General features: G+C 46.4%; 1 protein-coding gene across 1 annotated transcript; it reads left to right on the forward strand.

Moving 5' to 3' along the window:
- Window positions 1–1081: 1081 nt before the first annotated feature.
- Window positions 1082–20005, forward strand: LOC131289675 (uncharacterized). Its single transcript, XM_058318973.1, has 8 exons — window positions 1082–1911; window positions 15541–15688; window positions 15769–15945; window positions 16034–16242; window positions 16311–17598; window positions 17692–17804; window positions 18487–19422; window positions 19823–20005. The coding sequence occupies exons 1-8, from the start codon at window positions 1759–1761 to the stop codon at window positions 19958–19960; spliced, it is 3162 nt and encodes a 1053-aa protein (XP_058174956.1). The 5' UTR covers window positions 1082–1758; the 3' UTR covers window positions 19961–20005.
- The last annotated feature ends 1506 nt before the right edge of the window (window positions 20006–21511 follow it).

The raw sequence follows: 21511 nt of genomic DNA on the forward strand, positions 1-21511 counted from the left end.
TATGGTGCTATGCGTGTTTTATTTAAAGTGTGCTATTCCGGTTACGTACGGGCATCCTTTCCGGTAATATGGGTTCGACTTGAAGAATGTCTTCATAAAGTGTGGGCACCTGACACTTCTCCGTCTCAGCCACAATTCGGCAGTCGAATGCAGTTCGCATAGCGCAGTGTGCAGCTTTCTTGATCGAGAAAAGAAAACGACCAAGACGACAGAGTGAGAAAGAGAAGGGAAGACAATCGCGCGCTTGGAGCGAAGGAGAAAGGAGCCTGGCGATCCGCTAGAATGAAGTGTCGATCGCGGTCGCCGTCGTGTCGTCGCGAAGTTCGAAAAGTCCAGAAGAAGCCACGACCACCGTCACCACCTCCCAAGTGTGCCGAAATCGATCTTTGTGGCGCAACCCGCTGGACTGTCGGCTAAGGAGGGGCGGACGTAGCGGAAAGGGATCAACCGGTCGCGTGTGTGACGGGGTCAGCTGGGGGTGGCGGTATAGTTACCCGTATTCCGGTGTGTGTGTGTGTGTGTGTGTGTAAATGGGTGCAAAGGGCTAAGGAGAAAAGCTCGTCTTAAGCTTGAAATAAAGTGCGATCGAGAGTAGAAGAAGGCAGCACGGGTGAAGCGGAAGAAGGCATCGATTGTCCAGGTCTGAAGACACGACACTGGAATATTTGTGCGCAGGAAAAGGAACGCGATCTAGGTGATCGTCAAAAAGTGGGTGCGAAGGAGAGATCGCGTTCGGAAAGTGAGACAAAACAGGGAGGGCAAAGAAAACAGCCCAAGAAATACAAGCGGCAGGCGAAGGAAGAAGCACAGAAGAAGCCAAAAGTGGTTCCACCAGGTAGGAAGGCAACCGTCGCCGTCGCCGTGTGTTTGCGATCGTCGTGCGCCCTCCGCTTCCTTAACGACGAGGGTTTGTGCGCCTATGCGTGTGTGTGTGTGTGGGGGTATTTGTCTGGTCAGCAAAGACGTCCAGTGGACGTGCGCTGGGGTGGTACACACAGCGAGAGCGCAAAAGCTCGAGACGCGATCGCAAGATCTCGCGAAGAACGTAAGCAAGAAAGGAAGGAACGCGATCGTCGAGCAGAGTTTCCCGCTGCTGTTGCATCGAAGTTACCCGTATTCTCAAAACACCCATCCAAGCAGCACACTTTTCCTGCTCCTGTGGGTTGTGTGTTTGTGCGTGTGTGTATGTGTCCACCACGGTGGTAAAGCGTCGTGGGCGCGGAAGGAAGTATTCGTGGATTTCTTCGATCGGTAAGAAGCGCAAGAAGGGCCTCCGACCGCCTGTGCAGCAGCGTTCTTGTGCGCGCGTGTGTGTGAAGTGTTTGGGGGGCGCGAATACGCGAAATCATTATTCGGAAGAGAAAAGAAATCGAAATCCCCTCGCGAACCGCGTCCACGGTTGGATTGGAAAGCAGCAGCTCTGTTTTTCGGACTGCTGGCCGCCGTCCTGAAACCGGAAAGTGGAGTGTACGAGCGACGTAGCGAAAGGAAAGAATCCAAACAGAGTGCGGGAAGGGAAAAGAAAACAACCCGTCGTGTCCCGGTGACGTTTGGCCTCATTCTGCACAACAATCCGTGGCCTGCTGCAGCCCGCGTTGCAAGACGAATCGGAACGACGATCGTCGGTAGCCGTCGCCATTAGCAACGGACGGAAGCACACCGTGCGCTTGTGTATGCACGAGCAGAAAGGGCGATAGATTTGCCCTGCCCCACGATCATCTCGGTCACCGGTAGCAGCAGCGTCATCCGGCCGTCAAGATGTTGCGATTTCTTAGCCGCCGGAAGGGGCGCAGTGCCGCCGCCGATTCGGTCGACAGCCAGATCAAATCGCAGCGCATTCCCACCAACAAGAACATGATCCCGTGCCGCGTGATCCTGCTGGACAACACGGACCTTTCGGTGGATTTGACGGTAAGTGGGCAAGCAGCGAGCGGAGCTCCCGCTGATCGAATATTTTCTATTTCTGCTTCGTTATCTACCGTCGTTTGCGCGGGGGCGAGTGCAAATGTTTGACTATCACCCTGACCGGGTGGCCATTTCCGTCCGCATCCGCCTCGTTTCGGGTCGTCAGGTAGAGATCGATAAGATAAGAAAGCACTTTGGTTGTGCACGTAGGTCTATCATGAAGAAACGTTGCGTGTTTTGATTTTTTTCTCAAGCATTTCAAAAGAATGTCCACTCTAAACGATTGGGTAGTCGAACTTGACTTATTTTCGTGTCGAAGGTAATACCATAGAGCATTTTTTTTAAATTACATATTGCTTGTTCGTGAACCTTCATCATTGTACGGTGATACAAACTTAAAACGCTTCATTATAAACACGTTAGTTCTTATAGTTACTTTCACTAAATTTCGCTAAATTTTAGCTCTCCTTTCATTCGAAAAATACAAAAAATACCCTATAATGTTAGGTTTAATTTTGAATTATTGATGGAACCATATTTAGTGTTTTAATATTCATATCCAGAGGAGCAATTTTACGTAACCACAAGCAAATAAATGTAAACTGTAATGTATTTTGCCAGTTGAAATTAACGAAATTAATCTCGCTACCGTATATCCCATTATCCTTTGCCAAAAAGAAGTACCTATTTTCCCTTTTTAAAAACTAAAGCTTGCTAGTTTTTAAAAATTAGCCTTTTGTTCTGCAATCGAAACGTAACCCTCTGATTTGCATGCTTACCTTTCACTAGCAAACCCCCTTTCTCTAACCCTTAATTAACCAAATTATTTGGTTTAAAAAAAAAAACCACTTACATTGCCTTCTAATCCGTTCCACATGCTAAGAGTGAATTTAATGTGCATCGTAATGGGCGCTATTGTAAAGGGCAGATCGGCCAACTCCCCTAATTAATCACGCAAATGTTGGTCAAGTACCTACCACACTGCTTCCCGAACGACGCTGTGCCGTTCGGTTCCTCCGAATGTGGGCCAATCATAGCCTTTTTCGTCGTCTTTCCAAAACAATGTGGGAAAGTTACAAGACACCACCGTTCTTCGGACACTCCTCCAACTTGTAACCCCGTAGGCATTTATCGAACATTTACCTAATGTTCAACACGATGTTGGCGCTCATGTAAACCCTGCCTCTTTTGTAATGGCAAATGCAAACGCTTATGGTCATGAAGAGTGGTGGTGGTGGTCATCCCGTCAAAAGGGGAGGTGGTGCCTAACTGCGCCACATTTTCAATTACTCTACACCCCACCGTGTATACACAAAGTATTTTCCCGACCAGCTGCTCGCTTCTGCGCTTCGGGTGAAGAGAGTGTGCAGGTTGTTTTAGTTAATTTCCTTGCTGATTTTAATATTAACCATCATCGTCATCGAAGTGTTCAGGTGTTGCATACTATCGCGGTGAATGTCACTGGTACAACACTGTAAAGCCTCATCGCCACGAGGGCATGCTATTGAACCTCCGCCCGATAGGTGATAAACACACTGTCAAGGCAGATTGAGGGAAAGAGTGGACAGCATGGCTGCATCGGTTACGTGAAAGAAGGTAGAGAGAGAGAGAGATCCAAAAGCAAACGAGGCAATACCATTGAATTGGATGCATTTTATCATGAGTGGAATGCAGTCTGGCGGAACATGCTTGACGATAACGTCGTCCGTTGCAGGAAGGCAACGTGTGGTGTGGTGTTGTGCGAGAACAGGAGCATCATCAAGGTGTAATGGCAAGGTGGGAACACGCCTTGGGGTTGAACGGTGACAATGTTTCCAACCAGCTGATTAAATAGCTACATTTTCTGCTTCCAATACACGCCAAGTTCCACTTGATGGCGCAGAAAAAGCCTTGTTGATGGGGCGCATAAAAAACAAGTTACCAACGTGAAGTAAGATTTTTAAAAAATCACCTTATTTCACCTTTTTTACGTGGCGAGAAACGTCACTCGAGAGATGGCGTTCGTCGTCGTCGGGTTCGTCGCTTGGCTCGGTTGAAGTCTTTCTTCTGGCGAGTGTGTAATCTGCTTTTATAAACTGCGCTTTTTCCCCCAGCGCTTTTTCCGGAGATGTTAAACACTAAGACACTCACTTCCTCGATCGTCGACCGTGGGCATATTGATTAACACCATTCCATCGTGTGACATCGAATAAGGGACAGGTGGCAACGCGAAGGAAAAAGCGAGGATTGACTTTTGATGCAACGTTTGTGTCGATGGGTTGTTTCTTTATTTTACTTCCTCCATTGCCAATGCAAACAAAGCAGTTTGTTGGAAAACTTTACTGTACTTTGTCATTTTAAATAAATAATTTAACTAACTGTGGTTTGCATGCCACAAAAATATTATAGTGTCTCGAATCGAGGGGATTTGTCGTAAAATTATTAAAACAAATTCTATTTTGTTAAAATTTCTTGGCTCTCAATGCAACGCAGTGACGCAAGCATGACCCATGGGGTTTCGTGTTGATCTGCTTCTCACAATGGCATGGTGGTGACAATAGCCGGAATTGCGTGACTCAAGAGACTTCCCTTCAATCCACGGTGAAAAACCGTTAGATCATTTTTTATTTCCGAAAAGCCCTTCGTTTCTTTCTAGCCGAGGCCAAACTTCTTCCGCCACGGTGGTGGTTTGTTTGTTTCGAACATTATACCGCTCGCATGGAGAGATTTTCCATGTGAAATGGCTTGGTTTTGCTGCACGTGTCGCTTACAGAACTAAAACCCAACCCATCTGGGAGGAAGCTTCCACCAGAGCTCGCGCGAGTCTTTCGGTGATGGGATTAAATTCGTCGCGTCTCCACTGGCATCGAGTTTCATGACACGCTCTTTCGGCTGGGCACTTTGGGCAAGCACACTCGCCAAGGGATGGCATGGGAAAATGGAGGAAAACTGGAAATCTCCACCTCGTTTCGAACGAGATTGTGCTCGGTTGGGGTTGGTGTGCCTTTTTTGGAGGAAGCATCCAATACTCCTCTTCTTCCCATTGACGTGGAGTTCCGACCGAACCCGAAGGGCATTTGGGGTAGAAGAAAAGCACCATGGAGCACCTACCTAAAATATATATATATATATATATCCCCCGTTTAGCCACCATCCCCCTATCGCTCATCCTGTCCTGTGCTCCGAAATCTCTAACCTCCTCTTCCGGCTCCGCGTCGATGGTGAGAATAATAACAGTTTAATTGGCGGTGTTGTTGGTTTATTAAAATCTCAACCCTCATTTTCTTGCAGTCTCACTTGCCATCGATCTTGCTTTTTCCACCCTTCGCATCCCCGTTCGTTGAACGACCTCGGCTTGTTTCTTGAGACCGGCCTCCAGCCAAGTGTTGCCTCCTCTTCCAGATGTATCATATCCCATGCTTACCATTTTCCATAAGCGTATCTCCGTTGCCTGCTGTCGGTGCCGCCCGATCTCTACCCCGTTGTGGAGGAATGAGTTTGTTTTTCTTCTCTGCTGCCTCTCGATTTTCCAGCTTTTCTTCCTGAACACTCGAGCAGCAACATCCGGAGTTCGACTTTGGTTGGTGCTTTGCGGTTGCGCGAAGCACCCGGATCCCATCAAACACATTCCACCCAAGGTGACTTTCAGGCCCTTTTTCAGGGAACCAACGGGAGAACGAACACTTTCCAGTGTTTTAACGAGCGGCGCGCGTTGAGGAGATGCGTTGGAATTTCATGATAACAGCGAATTCTCTGAAGCCCTGCTACGGTGCTTTTGAGAGGGAGTGTTTGCGAATGGTGGCGATGGTATTTGGACAGCTTAATCTGGTGTCCCATTTTCGTTAGCTGTGGAGTGGGAAAACGCGCACGGGACACGGGCTCTTATGCAACGGTGAGGCGCATAGCGTACCCTCCACCTAATGCTATCTGACTTAATGAATTTAATCGAGCAATAGTATAGCGTCATTCGCATCGGTCCCAGACGTGGGTAACAAAAAATCATACACATCGCAGGTCTGCGACTAGCGGTCGTCAAGCGTGCTTGTCGATCGCAATCATCTTAATAAGTCTAGTTAATTAAGATGTTTGCTGCAAAGGGCTGGGTTGCAATTTTATTTTAGGTAACTATCGAATGCGATTGCTTTTGCTTGCTTGCTTTTCTGAGCTAGTTTCGAGACAACCGGTCTTATGGTTTTATTTGCACATCTTTCTGGGGTGTGATGTAACAGTTTACCTCGAAAGCCGTACTTTATACAGCGGTAATAACTGCAAGAGGTTTCAATTCCCAATTTTTTCTGGTACTTAAAATTGCCATCCAGAGAAGACTTGTAATACAACCATATGTCGCAGCTTTGATATATATTTTTCTTGATTGGTTGCTCATAAATACACGTCTACAGGATTTCGGTTGATTATACTTTGCATTCTTCCTTCATACTCTATGCTTAATTAAAATGTCGATATCAAGGTGAACTAAAAGAATAAAATTTGTATTTTAAACTTGGTTTTACTGCTTCAATAAAATGACGTTGATAGAAATTTACCAATTTAATGTTAAAGCTAGAATTTCTGCCTTGGTTTTTGCTGGTTTTGATTTCAAATAAAAAGCGACTATTATGTTAAACAAAAAATTTCCTAATTTAATGGTATCTCCAATCGGTTGATCCTTATCGTTGTGCTTCGTTGTTGATGTCTCGCAACGATGAAGGAACTCCTGTTTTGCGCCACCCTCGTCTTTGGTAGAAATTTACCAATTTAATGTTAAAGCTAGAATATCTACTTTTCATTTTTGCTTGTTTTCAATTCAATAAAAAGCGACTATTACGTTGAACAAAAAATTTCCCAATTTACTGGTATCTTAAAGAGGCATCTCCAATCGGTTGATCCTTATCCATTGTGCTTCGTTGTTGATGTCTCGTAACGAATGAAATGTTTTGTGCCTCCCTCGCTCAAATTTTGCGTTTGCAAACTGAACGGTCAAATGAGCGATTTTATCATTGGCAACCCATACCGATGTGCAGGCGCTGTGAAAATCGGTTGCATGATGCGCTGTTGAAAAGCAAGAGACGAGGCGAAGTGCATTAAAAACTTGGTGACTTGTCGTTTATTTCACATCGAAAGACGGGTCTAATTAAAACACGTTTCATAAACATTGCTGCCAACCGCCACCCTTGTCGGACCAAAGGGATAGGATGGGGGCGAATACCACCTAAGGTAAGGGGGGACCAAAAAGCTGGTGAATTATGTGCATCAAATCTCTCGCAACGGAAAGCTGACAAATGCCTGACGCGCCGATTGCGTTTGGTGCTCCGCTTGAGGAAGGCAGAGAAAAAAGAAAATGAAGAAGACACGATAACAATCGTTTCGTTGCCAAATTTGCTGTCCATTTTCTCCCAACCTGGCACTCGTTGGCGCGCGCTAGGGAGAGAAGACCCCCTCCATGGCGGAGACTGGAGGAAATGCTGCTGCTTACGACCGATTTTCCATGGTGGTCTTATGGACGCTCGAAATAAACCGACCGGCTAATGCAATATGCAGTAAAAGCTCGGAAAAATTACCATCAAACGCTGATTGCAGGCATCTGCAGTTGGTTGGTTTCCGGCGCCACCACGCTCACAGTCCCCCCACTGACATTATAGCATCGTCTTTGTTTCCGCCCGGGAAGTGGCCGCCGGTTTTGTTTTTTTTGGTTGTAAAATATATTTTTCGAAGCCAAAAACTCAAACCCCGAAAGTAGTAATTATTTCCATAAGTAGAAAGTCTGGGATCCATCGGTCGGGGGAGGGCGATCGCGGTCGATGCGTAGCCGGGTGGAAGGGGGGGGGGGGGGGGGGGAGGGGAGTAGTTTACCATTATTTGTACTACGTATGTTTTCCACCATGTTTTTATGTGTGTTGACCGAACGCACGACGTCTCGCCAAACGCAACACTAACAACAAACACGGTCGAGGAATCGATTTTTGGCATTTGGACGTACTTTTCTTTGACTTGTGATGGAAGCTTCGGCGAGCCAATTTTACTACGTGTGGCGAAAATGAGCCGAGATTTAATCGCACCCGTGCAATTTGGCGGAACTGGAAGTGATTTACGATTGCGGCCTCCTCTCGTCTGCCACTGTCCAGCCGGAAATGTAGCTTAAATTTGCGGTGGCTTTGTGGTTCAACGACTTTTTCCCGAAATGCTTCTTGTGTCATGGGCGTTGGTAAAAATTTAATTTATACATTAAACAGTTCATTGTTATGATTAAAATTAAAATGTACCGATTGGATGGCTACATTATTTATACAACGAACTGTTAATGCTTGTTTAAATTTAATGCAATCATTTGAAGTATGACTTTTGCAATAAAAAATCCATCTCTTGCTAAATTTAATGCGAGAGAGATGTTTGTGGTGTTCGAAGAAAGATGCTTTTAAAGATTCACATTACTGAATGTTTTCTTGGCTTCAAGCTGCTATTCACCTTGGATGTGACTTACTCCCATTTTTGGCTTTAGTTTTGGTAATCCCATTTTGTTTATGGAAAATTTCCCGACGTTTCTTTTCTCAGCCGTCGGATGACGAAGAAAATGCGGACGCGTGCCAACCGCCCGCGCAAAACCCGCCAAAGCAAAACGAGATTAAAAGGTCGTGGAGCGCGCGGGGCCTTTCTGTTCGTCCTCCACCTTTTCGTCCCCCCTCCCCCCAGGCCAAGTTCCACGACGGAATGCTGCGGTGGCCAAATTGAGTGCGGCAAGCAGGGTGGGGGCCATAATTTGGGGGAAAATATGAAATAATTTCTACACGGTTCAAGCGTGTAAAATTGGCCCGAAAACTGACCACGGAAACGTTGAGCGAGATCCACCCCCCCTCCCCCTCCTTCCCCATCTGGTGTTGATTTCCCGCTGCCTCGTTTTAGCTCACGATCGAGTGCAAGATCGGGTTTGGCTTTGTTTTGCTTTCGGTGGGCAATCAGAAAAAACAAGAAACACACACACACACACACACGAGTAGAAAGTGACCGCGGATGAGTTTTTGCGGGTTAGGTTTTGACTGTAATGACGGTGATGATTATTTTATCGCACGGTAACGCTCGTCCGTGTTAAAAAGTACGTATTTTATCGCGATGCGTTGGTGGCGTTAAAAGAGGGTAACCAATTGCCGCACACATTTATGAGGCGCTCCACGTGGTTTGGGTATTTTGGCAAACGCTTGCAAAACATCTTGAAACGCCTGGAAGAATTGTTCAACGCATTAGCATCTTTAGTCGTGAGTCAACAGTCGATGATGGGCTACCGAGATGACGAATATTTCCTTCCAACTACGGCTTTCATTATTATTCATTACCACCGGGGTTTTAGTCATCGTCATCTGAAGAGAAGCAAATCAATCGACATTACCATAAACATCTTCTAATATTAGATTCATTTGCAGGTAAGCCACTCGAAGCTTCGAATGCGGAAACTAGCAAACGGGTTGCATTTGCAAATGTCATAGCACGAAATCTCAGCTGTTTGGAAAACGGGTTTTCAAAGCGGGTTTGACCCGAAGCTAACGGAGCCACAGGGACGCGGGAGGTTTTTCACCTTTCACATTAATGGCCCCGATAGTCCAGTTTTTCCCGTTCGCTGCAATCTCTGGGAGTGGTTGGCCGACCTGGGGAAAATGATTGTCCATCTGGGGGCGGTGTGTTGTATTTTCGTCTCGTTGCCGCTGGGTGCCTTCGGTGGCCCATTTTGTGGTTTACTGAAAATCGATTGAAGCATCGTTTGTTGAGGTAATCACACATCAGGATGCGGTTGACAAAGCCGAAAGTATCGATAGTTGAGTAGAGAAAAAGATAAATGTTTGGTTTCGTCTCCGCCAACTGGGCTCTACACGGTGGATTTTCTTTGACACAATCGTGATCATGAGTCGTAAATGTGTTGTGGTTTTTTCACCCTTTTTCTTCCATAATGCCACATCCACTCCTTCGACTCACCGGGACAAACCCAGCACCAGATGACGTAGTCGTCCTGAACGTGATCGACATTCATGTGCGAGGCGCAGTTTCTTCTGGTGCTGCTGCAACCCCTTTACATATACACACACACACAATCGATCGCCTTGTTTTGTCGCGGGTTCGCGCAATGGAGTTCGAAACCTTTCGCGAAACCAATCACTGTTCACGCGCCAAACCCGGGCCTTAAGTGAATGAGAGCAAACGCAGAAATGTGTGTAGACAAAGATTTGTTTGGCTGGCGTACCGTACCACACACCTTCCCCTCCGGTGGGCGGCGGTGGAGCGGGGTGGTGGCACAGAATCACATAACCTCTTTCCATTCCGACTGGTTGGACTCTCCCCCCGAATGCAACCCGCTTCGTCGGGTGGAGAGCTCCATGGATCCCCCCGCTTCCCCGTGCGGTGCATTACCTTGTGTGCGCACAACACCTTCTTCTTCAGCGCGTGTGGTACCTCTTTGGAAGATAGTGGCGTGATTCGAGTACCTTCTCGAGCTTATTACCCCGCGAAAGAGGGCAACGCAGGCTGTACGGCACAAAAGGTGCCACGCTTGTGTCGCATGGATCGACAGGTAACGGGAACTGGAATGATAAAAATGTAAATGCAAATAAAATTTCTTACTTCGGATTAACAATCGTAGCAATTCTTTTTTCTACATGCTGGAAACATAAAAGTGCAACATTGACGCATGCATGAAATCTTTGTATTTATCCACGTTTATTGAATTATACACGGATATTAGTCTTACTGTTTTTTTTTGCTACAATTTCTTGACAATTTTTATTTATCATTTATTGATCATTGTTTGAAAAAAATTAAATTTTACTTATGTTCAACTTTTACGAGTGCTTTCCGATTAAAAGTATAGCATACAATTAGAAAGATCGCGCAAAATAATAATTAACAAAATGTGACATCAAAAATAGAACCTAGATAATTTTTGTAACTTTATGAAAGTACGGCATTTGTTTTTTAAGTTAATGCTCTTAAGCTCCAAAGAATAAAAATTAGAAAATTACAAGTAAAGTCGTTTTAAGAAACCCATATGTTCCAAACAATTTTAAAACTATACAACTCGAACCCTTTTGGGGTTGAACTGGAGAAAGAGGGAATTTCCAACGAAAGAAAAATGTTCCACGAATTATGCCGGTTTAAAACATTGTTTTGTGCTATTTTATGTTTCCCAAAATGGAGATTTCTTGTTGTGAGTAGAAATTAAGCATGTCATAAGGAATCCCTCTCAAATCTCTCTCAAGAAACTTTTCAACGCACCAAACCATTCGGCAGCAAAAAAAAAAGGGGGTTCGGAGCTAGCGAAAAGTTCATAGATTTTCTTACGCCGGTTCGGAACTTCGTCTGCCTCAACCCGCGGCGTTTCCCAGCTGCGGATGCAAACATTCGGTGGTGATGGTGGAAATTGGTGCCCGGAGCACCGGTTGGTTCCACATTTTTCCCTTCCCTGCTGTGGCGGCGTTTGTTGGGTATCGTTCGCGTTACATAAGCAAAAGCACAAACATTATCATTGTTGACAGTATCCAGCCGGGGTGCCATAATTGGGGCGTTGGGCAAGCGGGGGGAGATGATCGCGAGGGTTGGTGGGAGTGTTTCTTTGTGCGGTCGACGTCTACACGCCGGGTTTGCGCTGATTTTTATCTGCAGAAAATTCTCCCTACATACCAACCGAAGCACAAGCAACACAATCACCCGTTCTCTCCCTATCGCTAGAATTTCCAAGACGATGGGAAACGTTTCGGCTGGCGGAGAGTGTTTGATCATTAAATAATGCTTAGTTCAAACGATGCTGTGTGTCGAGTCATGGAAAACATTCATTTGGCACGCAAACACAGACCTCCAGTACGTGTTGTACACCTCTCCCCCCCCCGGTTTCACTATCATAATTGGTTGCAAATTTATTGCTTACCCCTTGGATCGGTAGAACCTGCCGTCGCAATTTTGGTAGTTTTCAACATTTTTCGGTCACGGCACAGTGTAGTGCGTTTGTCGCATTCGGCGCAATTTTTCCGCTTACGAAGTTGCCGTGCTTCCCCCAAGACGCCTCGAAAGAACGTACAGTCTGTCCGGGCAATTAAGCAGACGGTTAAATACTGCGTGTAAAGCTATTAGGCAAACAAAATGGAACAAGCGACGAACCAACAAACAAACCACACGAAGATGCATGCGCGTTGTTTGCCTTGATGTGGTCTCATAATTGTAAGAAAGACCTCCCTGTAAACGTGCAGTACAAAATAACCAACCTCTTTAGAAGCACGTGCAGCATTTAGAATTTCCACTTTGCCAAACCGTCTACCAACAACTAAAAGAAGGGCAAGCTGCTCTCCGACGTTACTTAACAGGTCTCGCCTGTTCGATTTTATTGCTTGCTTGCTAGGCGATGACGATCGCATCGTGGCTCCGAAAACGATTACCTCAGCACAAAACGGTGCGCGGGGCATTGCGCTTGCATCTTACGCTGTCGCGCTTATGATGCACCGTAAAAGGCTAAAAATAAATAATGCGTGACGTCAGCCCATAGTCTCCCACCCCGCTCGATGTTCCGCGTGTTTGTATTTGGCTGTGTGTGTGTGTGTGTGTATGTGCTTGGGCTTTGGAGCCGGCCGTCGGTTCTCGCGGATGTTGAGCAGTGAAATCACCCTTTTTTCAACGTTCACAGCACGGAACTGGACCGGTCAATCGGTTGGTGTGCGTGTTGTGCTGTCTGCGATACCAAAGGGTGGAATGTCACGGACGCGTGTTTAAAAAAAAAACGAAGGGTGGTGGGAACAGATAATACGCCCCTTTACCGTTGTGCGTTGATTGATAACTCCCGGGCATTAATGGACAAGAAATGACTCATACAACCGAACGAATGGGGGGTGAAGAATGATCGCCGCCCCGACGATGGCGATGATCAACACATGGCGTGTACGTTCATGCAGGTGTGTGCATACCCATCGGCGAAGGGTTTATGGGAAACGCACCGTGTCCAAATATGTCACTCTCCAGTGCCGCGCTCGGTCACTCGTCATTGACATTGACCGTCGGGATCGAACTTCGAAAGCTAAAAAAACAAACATCCGTAACAAAAAAGGTTCCGTAACCTTCTCAACTCGAGCGAGGAAGAAGGGAGAGGAGGACCACATTGGCCTACCCTTCAACCGTGTACCGATTTTATTTTTCGGTTAAATCCATACCATTTAAACGAGGGAAATCGTCATGGCAATGTTTGGCTGGCGTTGGTTGGCATTTTCGTGTGCTTTTCCAAACCCCGCCACGGAGCACATGTTTGTAGTTGTGATTCATTGTGGCGGATAGGACATCCGCGGGCTTCGCGGGATCTTCCACCCGATGGAAAGGCAGGAGGTGATTGGAATCCCCGAGGCGATAATGGAAGAAGAGCGAGGTACTGTGTGCTCTGTACGCGGCGTTAATGCTGTCGATATGAGTGTCAGTGGGTCCATCGTGTTGTTGAACCTCCCCCCACTATGGGCCAATAGCATACTGGGGTGAATGTGCTCTTGTTCTCATTTAAAGATAGCTTAGATTGATTCGGTAATTTAGTATAATTTTTAGCAATCTACTCAAAGGAAACACTGCCTTCTTTCTTTCGCTAATCGGTAAACAATCTGATAGTTTTTTTGTCCTACCTAAATTTAGTAAAAGAAACTGCATATCTGGCATTAACCATTCGTATATGAACTAAAATGTCTAATCTAGAGATTGAATTAAACTGAACGTAGCCTGAGGCTTCAGCAGTGCCGTAGTATCGTGTCAACCAAATCAATCAAAATATTTTGCCATATAATAATAACAATTCTTTAATTGTAAAGCCTAAAAAAATCTAAAAACAATATTTGTTACAAGACTTATTTTTAAGAAAACGTGTTGAAAATGTTGGGGTTATGTTACATAAAGTCGATGTTAAGTGCCTGAAAATGCAAAGGGTATTTATTTTGGAGCATAAATAGATCAATAGATCATTTCAATAGGTCAACACAAATTATCATATTGCTTCCTTCAATTGTTTAATAAAACCATAGAATTTTTCTTAAATTATTTTGGGAGAATGATTAAACTTTCAAAGTCACATATTTTACATAAAAGAAGGAAACATTTGTGGAAAACTCGTATATTTTATGCTGTATGTTTTATATTTGAACTATTTTTTTCTTGCTGACTGGTACAAAATAATGTTCAGTGCAATTAACAAAGGTCGAATAGAATTCGTCCCATCCCATAGTGCCTCCGAAGTTGATTGGATGGAAACCGTGAGGAACACATGAACCCTGCGTACATGCAATTGAGCCCAAACATGTTTTGTTGTCTATAGTTTTCTACTTCTTTCTCGCTTTCGATTCGATGACCGGAAAAAAGAAGCTAACCCTGTGTGTCTGTATGTGTGTGTGTATGTGTGATGCGCTGAAGGAAATGGAAGCTAATTAAGAGGCAATCAGGCTGGTCCCAAAGAGCGTCCATGATTAGCGTCGATTGAGCGGGTATGTGAGGGGGCGGGGAGAAAGAGGGAAATCATGCATCGGTTTGCATTGAAGGAAATCTGCGATTACTACCCACTTTTCGCCTCCCATCCTCCCCGGTGTTTTTTTTGTTTTGCTTCGTACATCCATTAGGCTATTCGAAGGTCCAAAAGGTTGTGCCGGTTCTTTCTTCAAAGCCGATTTTTCGAACCCATCGGCGTTTCTCCGGGTTTTCTCGCGGGCTTCATCGCGCGCTTTCCGTACACTGGCGATGGAGATGGAGCTGTTTCCACCACTTAATGGGGCAAACAACGATCCGGAGCGGGTCGACTCTCTTGCCTGTTAGTCGAAGAAACTATCACTTTCGCACGGCAAAACACGACCAGCGTATGTACGTTCTGTTTGACCTTAATTTTTGCCTGCACTTCCACCTTGCTGTTTATTTTTCTTTTCCCCCCGGGAAATGGAAGGTGAAACGCAGTGGGATGCATACGTCGGCTGCTGCTGCTGCTGCCGTGTGTCAGGGATTGATGTACGTGATCCGGTCAATGGCAATGCACTGGCCGACCCGGCCTCGGGATGGATGGTATGGTGTGAAGAAATGGCGTTTCCGTGCCCTGCGCACGTTTGCTCCTATTATTGAGAAGCGGGAGAAACGATATTTTCTTCCGTTGCTGTAGTCGGGAAGGCATAATTTATGGGTCACCCATGATGTTTTCCTTTGTATGTTGTTTCATATCGGTTACCGAATGGTAAATGCATTCGACGGATTGGTCCACAAAAAAGAAAGACTGTTTCAAAGAAAAAAGACCACCGAAGAAGTTATTTTCCTTGACTTTTTTAATGTGGTTTATACTTTTTTTCGTTTGACTGTCATCCGTTCTCATTCCAGTAGTAAACATATGATTTTCCTAGAGCAAGGTTTTAAAATGAAATGAAAAAATACAACATGAACAGAATGTGTTTCAACTACCTTGTTTAATGTAATGCATCAACAATAGGTAAAAATTCACACGATGCATTGTTCGATCAAATGTGATTTTCTTTTTCGTGTTATAACCCGCGACAAAATACCACCCTTTTTCTAGGGACACTCGCCAGGGGAAAAGTTTCGTTGAACATATTCTTACCGTTTGTTTTCTCGCAACAACCCAAACAACTCGACTGATGGAAATGTGTTTGCCCTTTCAACTATCGTCCACAGAAAAAAGCGATGGCCAGCGATCTGTACGAGCAGGTTTTCTACTCGCTCGATCTGATCGAGAAAGACTACTTCGGGCTCCAGTTCACCGACGCGAACAACGTGAAACATTGGCTCGATCCGACGAAGGCAATCAAGAAGCAGGTGAAAAGTAAGCTGGACGAAAAGCGGAAAAAAGAAAGATGTGTCCCGATGTGTTAATGCAATTTGCACTCTCCCATCCTCCTCCAGTTGGCCCTCCGTACACGCTGCGATTGAAGGTGAAGTTCTACTCGTCGGAACCGAACACGCTGCGCGAGGAGCTGACGCGCTATCAGTTTTTCCTGCAGCTCAAGCAGGATCTGCTCGACGGAAGGCTAGAGTGTCCGGATCCGCAGGCATCCGAGCTGGCCGCACTGGCATTGCAGTGTAAGTAAATCACCGTAGACGTGGAGTGTGGAACTAACATAGAACTAACGGGATTCTGTGTGTGTGTGTGTGCTTCTCTTGCTTGCAGCCGAACTGGGAGATTTCGATGAAACGGTCCACTCGGCGGCTACGGTGTCCGAGTTCCGGTTTGTGCCCAACCAAACAGAGGAGCTGGAGATCATGATTCTGGAGGAGTACAAGAAGTGTCGCGGACTGACGCCTGCCCAGGCGGAGACGAGCTTCCTCAACAAGGTCAAGTGGTTGGACATGTACGGTGTCGATATGCATACCGTTTTGGTAAGACAGAACACGTGACGAGCGGAATGAAGGAGTGGATTATGGACGTGTGTTTCTTGCTTCCACAGGGAAAAGACGGTTGCGAGTATCATCTAGGTCTAACGCCGACGGGAATCCTCGTATTCGAGGGCAGTCAAAAGATCGGACTCTTCTTCTGGCCGAAGATTGGCAAGCTGGACTTCAAGAAGAAAAAGCTCACACTGGTCGTAGTGGAGGACGACGACCATGGGCGCGAGCAGGAGCATACGTTCGTGTTCCGGCTGCACAACGAGAAAGCCTGCAAGCACCTGTGGAAGTGTGCGGTCGAGCATCATGCGTTCTTCCGCCTGCGGGCCCCAGTCAAGGGTCCGTCGGCGCGGCAGAACTTTTTTCGCATGGGCTCCCGCTTCCGGTACTCGGGCAAGACCGAGTTTCAGACGACGCAGCAGAACCGCGCCCGCCGGACGGTCCAGTTTGAGCGACGGCCCTCGCAACGGTTCGCCCGCCGCCAATCGCACGTCCTTCGGGAGCGACAGAAACAGCAAGCGCCCGCGGCCGCCCAGCCCGACCAGCAACAGCATCTTCTCCTGCCGCCAAACCACCACCACCACCATCAGCCTGCCAGTGGAGCCTCTTCGGCCGACGAAGGACAGCATTCTGGCACTTCCGGCACCTCGACTCCATCCGCGAACACGGTGATACACAACCACGTGCCGGGGTTGGGTGGCAGCAGCACGTCCGATATTGCACTAGGCGGAAGCACGTCGGCCGGTGGCACCGGTTACATGAACGGAAACCTGCCCTCGCTGAGCTCGAACAAATCCATCTCCTCCAGCGAAGATGTGGCGTATGCGAGTAGCAAAATGGGTTCCTTTGGCAAGGCGGGCTTAGCGCACGACCACGCTGCCACCGGTAGTGGAAAGCATCCCTTCGGTGAAGCACACGAAATGACCACGTTCGGGCGGTTCGGCGGAGCATCGGGGGGACACAATCACCATCACAGTCACCACACAGGTGGTTCGTTCGGCAAGGCTTCGATCAGCTCCGGGTTCAGCATCCACACGAACGGGACGTCTTCGTCCGACCGGGACAGCCAGATCGATACGCTGCTGAAGACGATCGCCAAGGACCCATCGCCATCGCTGCACGGCGTGGAGCTGAACGATGCTAGTAGCTTTAAGATCACCATCAACAAGACTTCCGAGCTAGAGACTAACAACGACACGCTGAAGAAGTTGGCCACGACGCCGGCCGAGAAGCCGAACAATCAGATCAAACTGTCCAACAATGCGGCGGCGGCCGCGGCGGCAGCTGCAGCGACTGGTGGGGCCGGCGTTCCGTTACCTCCCGGGCAGATCAAGTGCAATATTTTAAAGGGTAAGACCACCGGTGTGCTCCATTCTCCTGCTTTTGTTGCGTTGCACCATCCCCCGTCGTTTGCTTCTACTAACAAACTCATCTCACTTGCAGCACGCGTTGAGGAGGAACTGCATCCGAAGCTTACTAATCATCAGCTGTACGTGCCGAGCCAGCCACTGCACGACGGTCCGGAGTCGCTCAATGCCGCTACGTTCGTCTCGGTGGTACGTATATGTGTTATTTCGGCGATACAAAACCCGAGAACACACGTCACAAATGTTGCTCTGTGCTACGAACGAACGAAATCACACTTCACAATAGTCAAAAACCGAAGCACCACGAGTCCTTATCGGATGGGATTTCATAACTGCACCTAAACCATAATCTTTACCCGTATCGATGATCCTTTCTTACACACTCTGCACCATTTTATATACATTTATCACCCAGGAAGTGCACTCGAAATTAAGCCAATCGTGCCATATAATCATCCCATTTCTGCTTCCGATCCATTACATTTTGTCTTGCTAAATGTTGTACCGTTGTGTTCGCGATCGCGAGAAACAAAGGATCGAATGCTTGTCGCCTTTTTAAATGTATATTGTGTTCGTGTGCTCGTTTTCTCTAATGTTTTGTTTTATGATTGCAACATTGGTTATCATTTTTATTTTTGTTTTTGTTTCGTTTTGTTTCCCCCCGTTTTTTTTTTATGAACCACGCACGCTCGTCATGCGAAATATTGTAAAATGTGTTATGTATGTTTAATGTGTGTTTGCGGCTGTGTGTGTGTGATTCTTTGTTGCGGAATGTTTTGTACAATACTGGCATTGAATTGCTTTAAACATCTTTTAACTGTTCGTTAATTGCCTGCACGCACCACGATTCCGTGCACCTTTGATGAGATAGGGTGGCGATAAGCTAACACTAAATCTAACCGGTACGACCACTCCGACGACTCCAACGGTGGGAAGCAGCGGTAGCAGCCACACTACGATCACCAGCATGGTCAGCTCTCCGAGTGACGCGACAGCCGTGCGTCGTTTGCCATCGCCCACCGGAATAATGGGTACGTCCGTGAGCAGTTTCCTTCCTTCCACGACGCTGGTGTCCACAGTTTCCACTACGACAAAGGCAGCAGCAGCAGGAGCTTCCGGTGGTTCGGGCGGTGCCATTCTTACCGTAGAGTCTCCAACGCTCCCCTTTACCAACGGGATCGCTGCACTGCCAGCGCCATCGCTCACGACCGACACCGTCACGGTGACGCACTTTTCCGAGCAGAAGGGTGGTGTGGTGGAAAAAATAAGCGTTCCAGTGGCATCGTCATCATCGTCCTCATCGTCCTGCAGCAGTCCGGTAGCCGTCGGATCGGATGCGGACGTCGACAAACTGCTGCGCAACAATGTCAACAATCCGTTCCTGAACATGTCCGGCCCATCGTCACCGGTGCGCCCCAAGTCGACCAATCCGTTCCACAACCTTTCCGGCGGGGCAAGTGGTGCAGCGTCGTCCTCCTCGTCCTCACCATCTATCGCGATGATGACGACGACGGTAGAAGATGCACCGGCGACGCCGACAGACTCGGTGACCATCGCCACATCGGTGGCCGAGAAAATGCCACCCACGCCAACAGTGCGCTTAAGCGAGTTCAAGAGCAACAATCCGTTCAAGGTGGACGAACTGGTTGAACAATCGGGGGTACCTGGGGCAGAGTCGTCGGATCTAAACCGGAAATCACCATCGTACACCACTGTCAACGGGGCAGCACCAGGCATAGATCGTGATGTGATCGATAGTAATGGCGTGACGACGTCCACCGGCACTGGTGCCTCGGTCCTTCTGAAGGTTTGTGACGTTTTTTGTGTTACCGATGTTGTACTGTACTGTAGCCAAACCACTTACTAATGTTCCTAGAAAGGGAGGGGTGCTACTATGTACCCCAAAGTCCTTGGCGAACGGACTGGTAAGTAGGCCGCGACTAACACCGTATATGCTTGAGTAGTTTAGTTTTTTTTCTAATTGTTCGTCTTCATGTTCTGTTGTTGCTTGTACTAATGTGTAATTTGAGTTTGGTGATCGTGGACACATAATGTTATGCTAAATTCATCTATCAGCATGAACCCTCTGTATATTGTAAACTAGAAATACTCCACACGATACCAGTTCAATAGAAATCTTTTGTCAACCAAAAACAAAGCTCTGCAAACGTCTTGTTCATTAATGTTTCTACCCACTCTCATCGCAGGATCGGATGAAGGAAAACATCAAACCGTCACCGGTGGACATTTCACCGTGGTTAGTCTCGTCCGACGTAGTGACCGGTCCGACGAAACCGAAGGAGGCAACGATTATTCGTAAATCGGTTATTACAACGCAGTTGTAATGCAGCATGCTGCCGGATAGCGCCGGATTGTCGATCACCACTCATAGGGATCGAAACGTATTGGCTTAAGTGAACGCATTTTTGTTTGCATCGATTCATACAAAGGAATTATCCATCCCAATAGGATTGAGGAACGAGGGAGGAAAAAAAAACAGGAAAAGAAATCATTTAGTATTAGTTGTGATCTCAGTACATTCCATTGTGGTTGAAACGCACCGAAGTCGCCCAAAATACAGTTGGCTCGCGTGTCTCACCATGAAACTAGCTACTGAAGTGAAATGAAGTGAAACAACGAATTTTAAAAATAGATTTTAAAACCGGTGGCGCCTTGCAGTTCCGTCGGGTAAGCTGCGACGATGTATCTCCCCTTCATTTTCTTTATTTAAAAACGTAACAGTCAAAACATTGCGTCCAGTAGGGTTTGCGCATTGGATAGAAATATGAACATGAGGCCTTGAGGTTTGATAGAATCGTAATCGTGTATTAATGGAAGGGACTAACCGAGCGGATCGTAGCGGGACGATAGAGGAAGTGTTATTTGGCAAAGCTTTTCGAAAATACATAGTAACTATGTGAGTGCCTGTGTGAGAGATAGTAGCAAACTGATTTTAATACCTGAGTAAAAACGTTTGGTAATGCAGAAAACATATTCTAATTGTTGAATAAAAGTTGTATAATTTATATTTTCTCCCTTTTTCATAAATAATCCCACGAAAGATCATTAAACGCATTGTACTAGCAGTTTGCCTTAATGTATGCAACATACGCTACACGAATGTACAGTCTTTTACCGTTAAATTCGTCTTTCTTAACCTTTTGATGAAATGAATTTCTTTTTATGATTCTTGATTGGTAGTGCCACTGGGCGATGGTTGGCATTTTTTTATTTGAAAAATATAAGCTGATCTGAAAAAGAATAAACGACGTAAACTCGGAAAAATATTTGAGAATAGGCCACCAAAAGATTGAGTTCCATCGGTAAGGGAGTTATCTAGCTGAACAAACGCGTTTCTATTGTTATAAGCCCTACATTCAATTCAATTTCAAACATTCAAAGTTCTAATATGCATTCCTTTCAGCAACGAAATCAGCAATTTTATTGCTTTCAATATTAATTTTGAGTTATACTTCTTTTTTGATATTGTAATTTTGGATCGATGTGTGTTCAATTTAAAGTACGAACAAATTCAATATCATCTAAGTATTGAATAATAATGGGATTTGTTTGAAGTCATGCTGTGATAGAACGAACAGAATGCGTGTGCACTACTATATTATCAGCCAAAACCAACTACTACTCATAAATGCGTGCCCTTATCGTCGTGGGGATCAATGCTAGCGGGAACTTCGCGGCCCAACTTCTCAGAAATGAGAATGCTGAATGATGCCGTTTATCTAATCGGCTCGCCGGAACACAGTTATCGGGCATAAGTATTTGTTGAGCACCCGGCAACGTATTAGGGCTGTACAATTTGTTTGCCTATCTCGCTATCGGCGGTATCGATTGTGGAAGGTTGAAGTCATCGAGGTGCCGGCAAACCAACACCAGTC

This window comes from Anopheles ziemanni, chromosome 3 (genome assembly GCF_943734765.1).
Source record: "Anopheles ziemanni chromosome 3, idAnoZiCoDA_A2_x.2, whole genome shotgun sequence".
Lineage (NCBI taxonomy): Eukaryota > Metazoa > Arthropoda > Insecta > Diptera > Culicidae > Anopheles > Anopheles ziemanni.

Bases quoted from the DNA above. Each gene is read 5' to 3' on its own strand.
- LOC131289675 (XM_058318973.1), top strand. From the start codon at position 1,759: ATGTTGCGATTTCTTAGCCGCCGGAAGGGGCGCAGTGCCGCCGCCGAT. The intron at 15,689-15,768 runs GTAAGCTGGACG...ATCCTCCTCCAG, and splicing joins AATCAAGAAGCAGGTGAAAA to TTGGCCCTCCGTACACGCTG. The intron at 16,243-16,310 runs GTAAGACAGAAC...TTGCTTCCACAG, and splicing joins TCGATATGCATACCGTTTTG to GGAAAAGACGGTTGCGAGTA.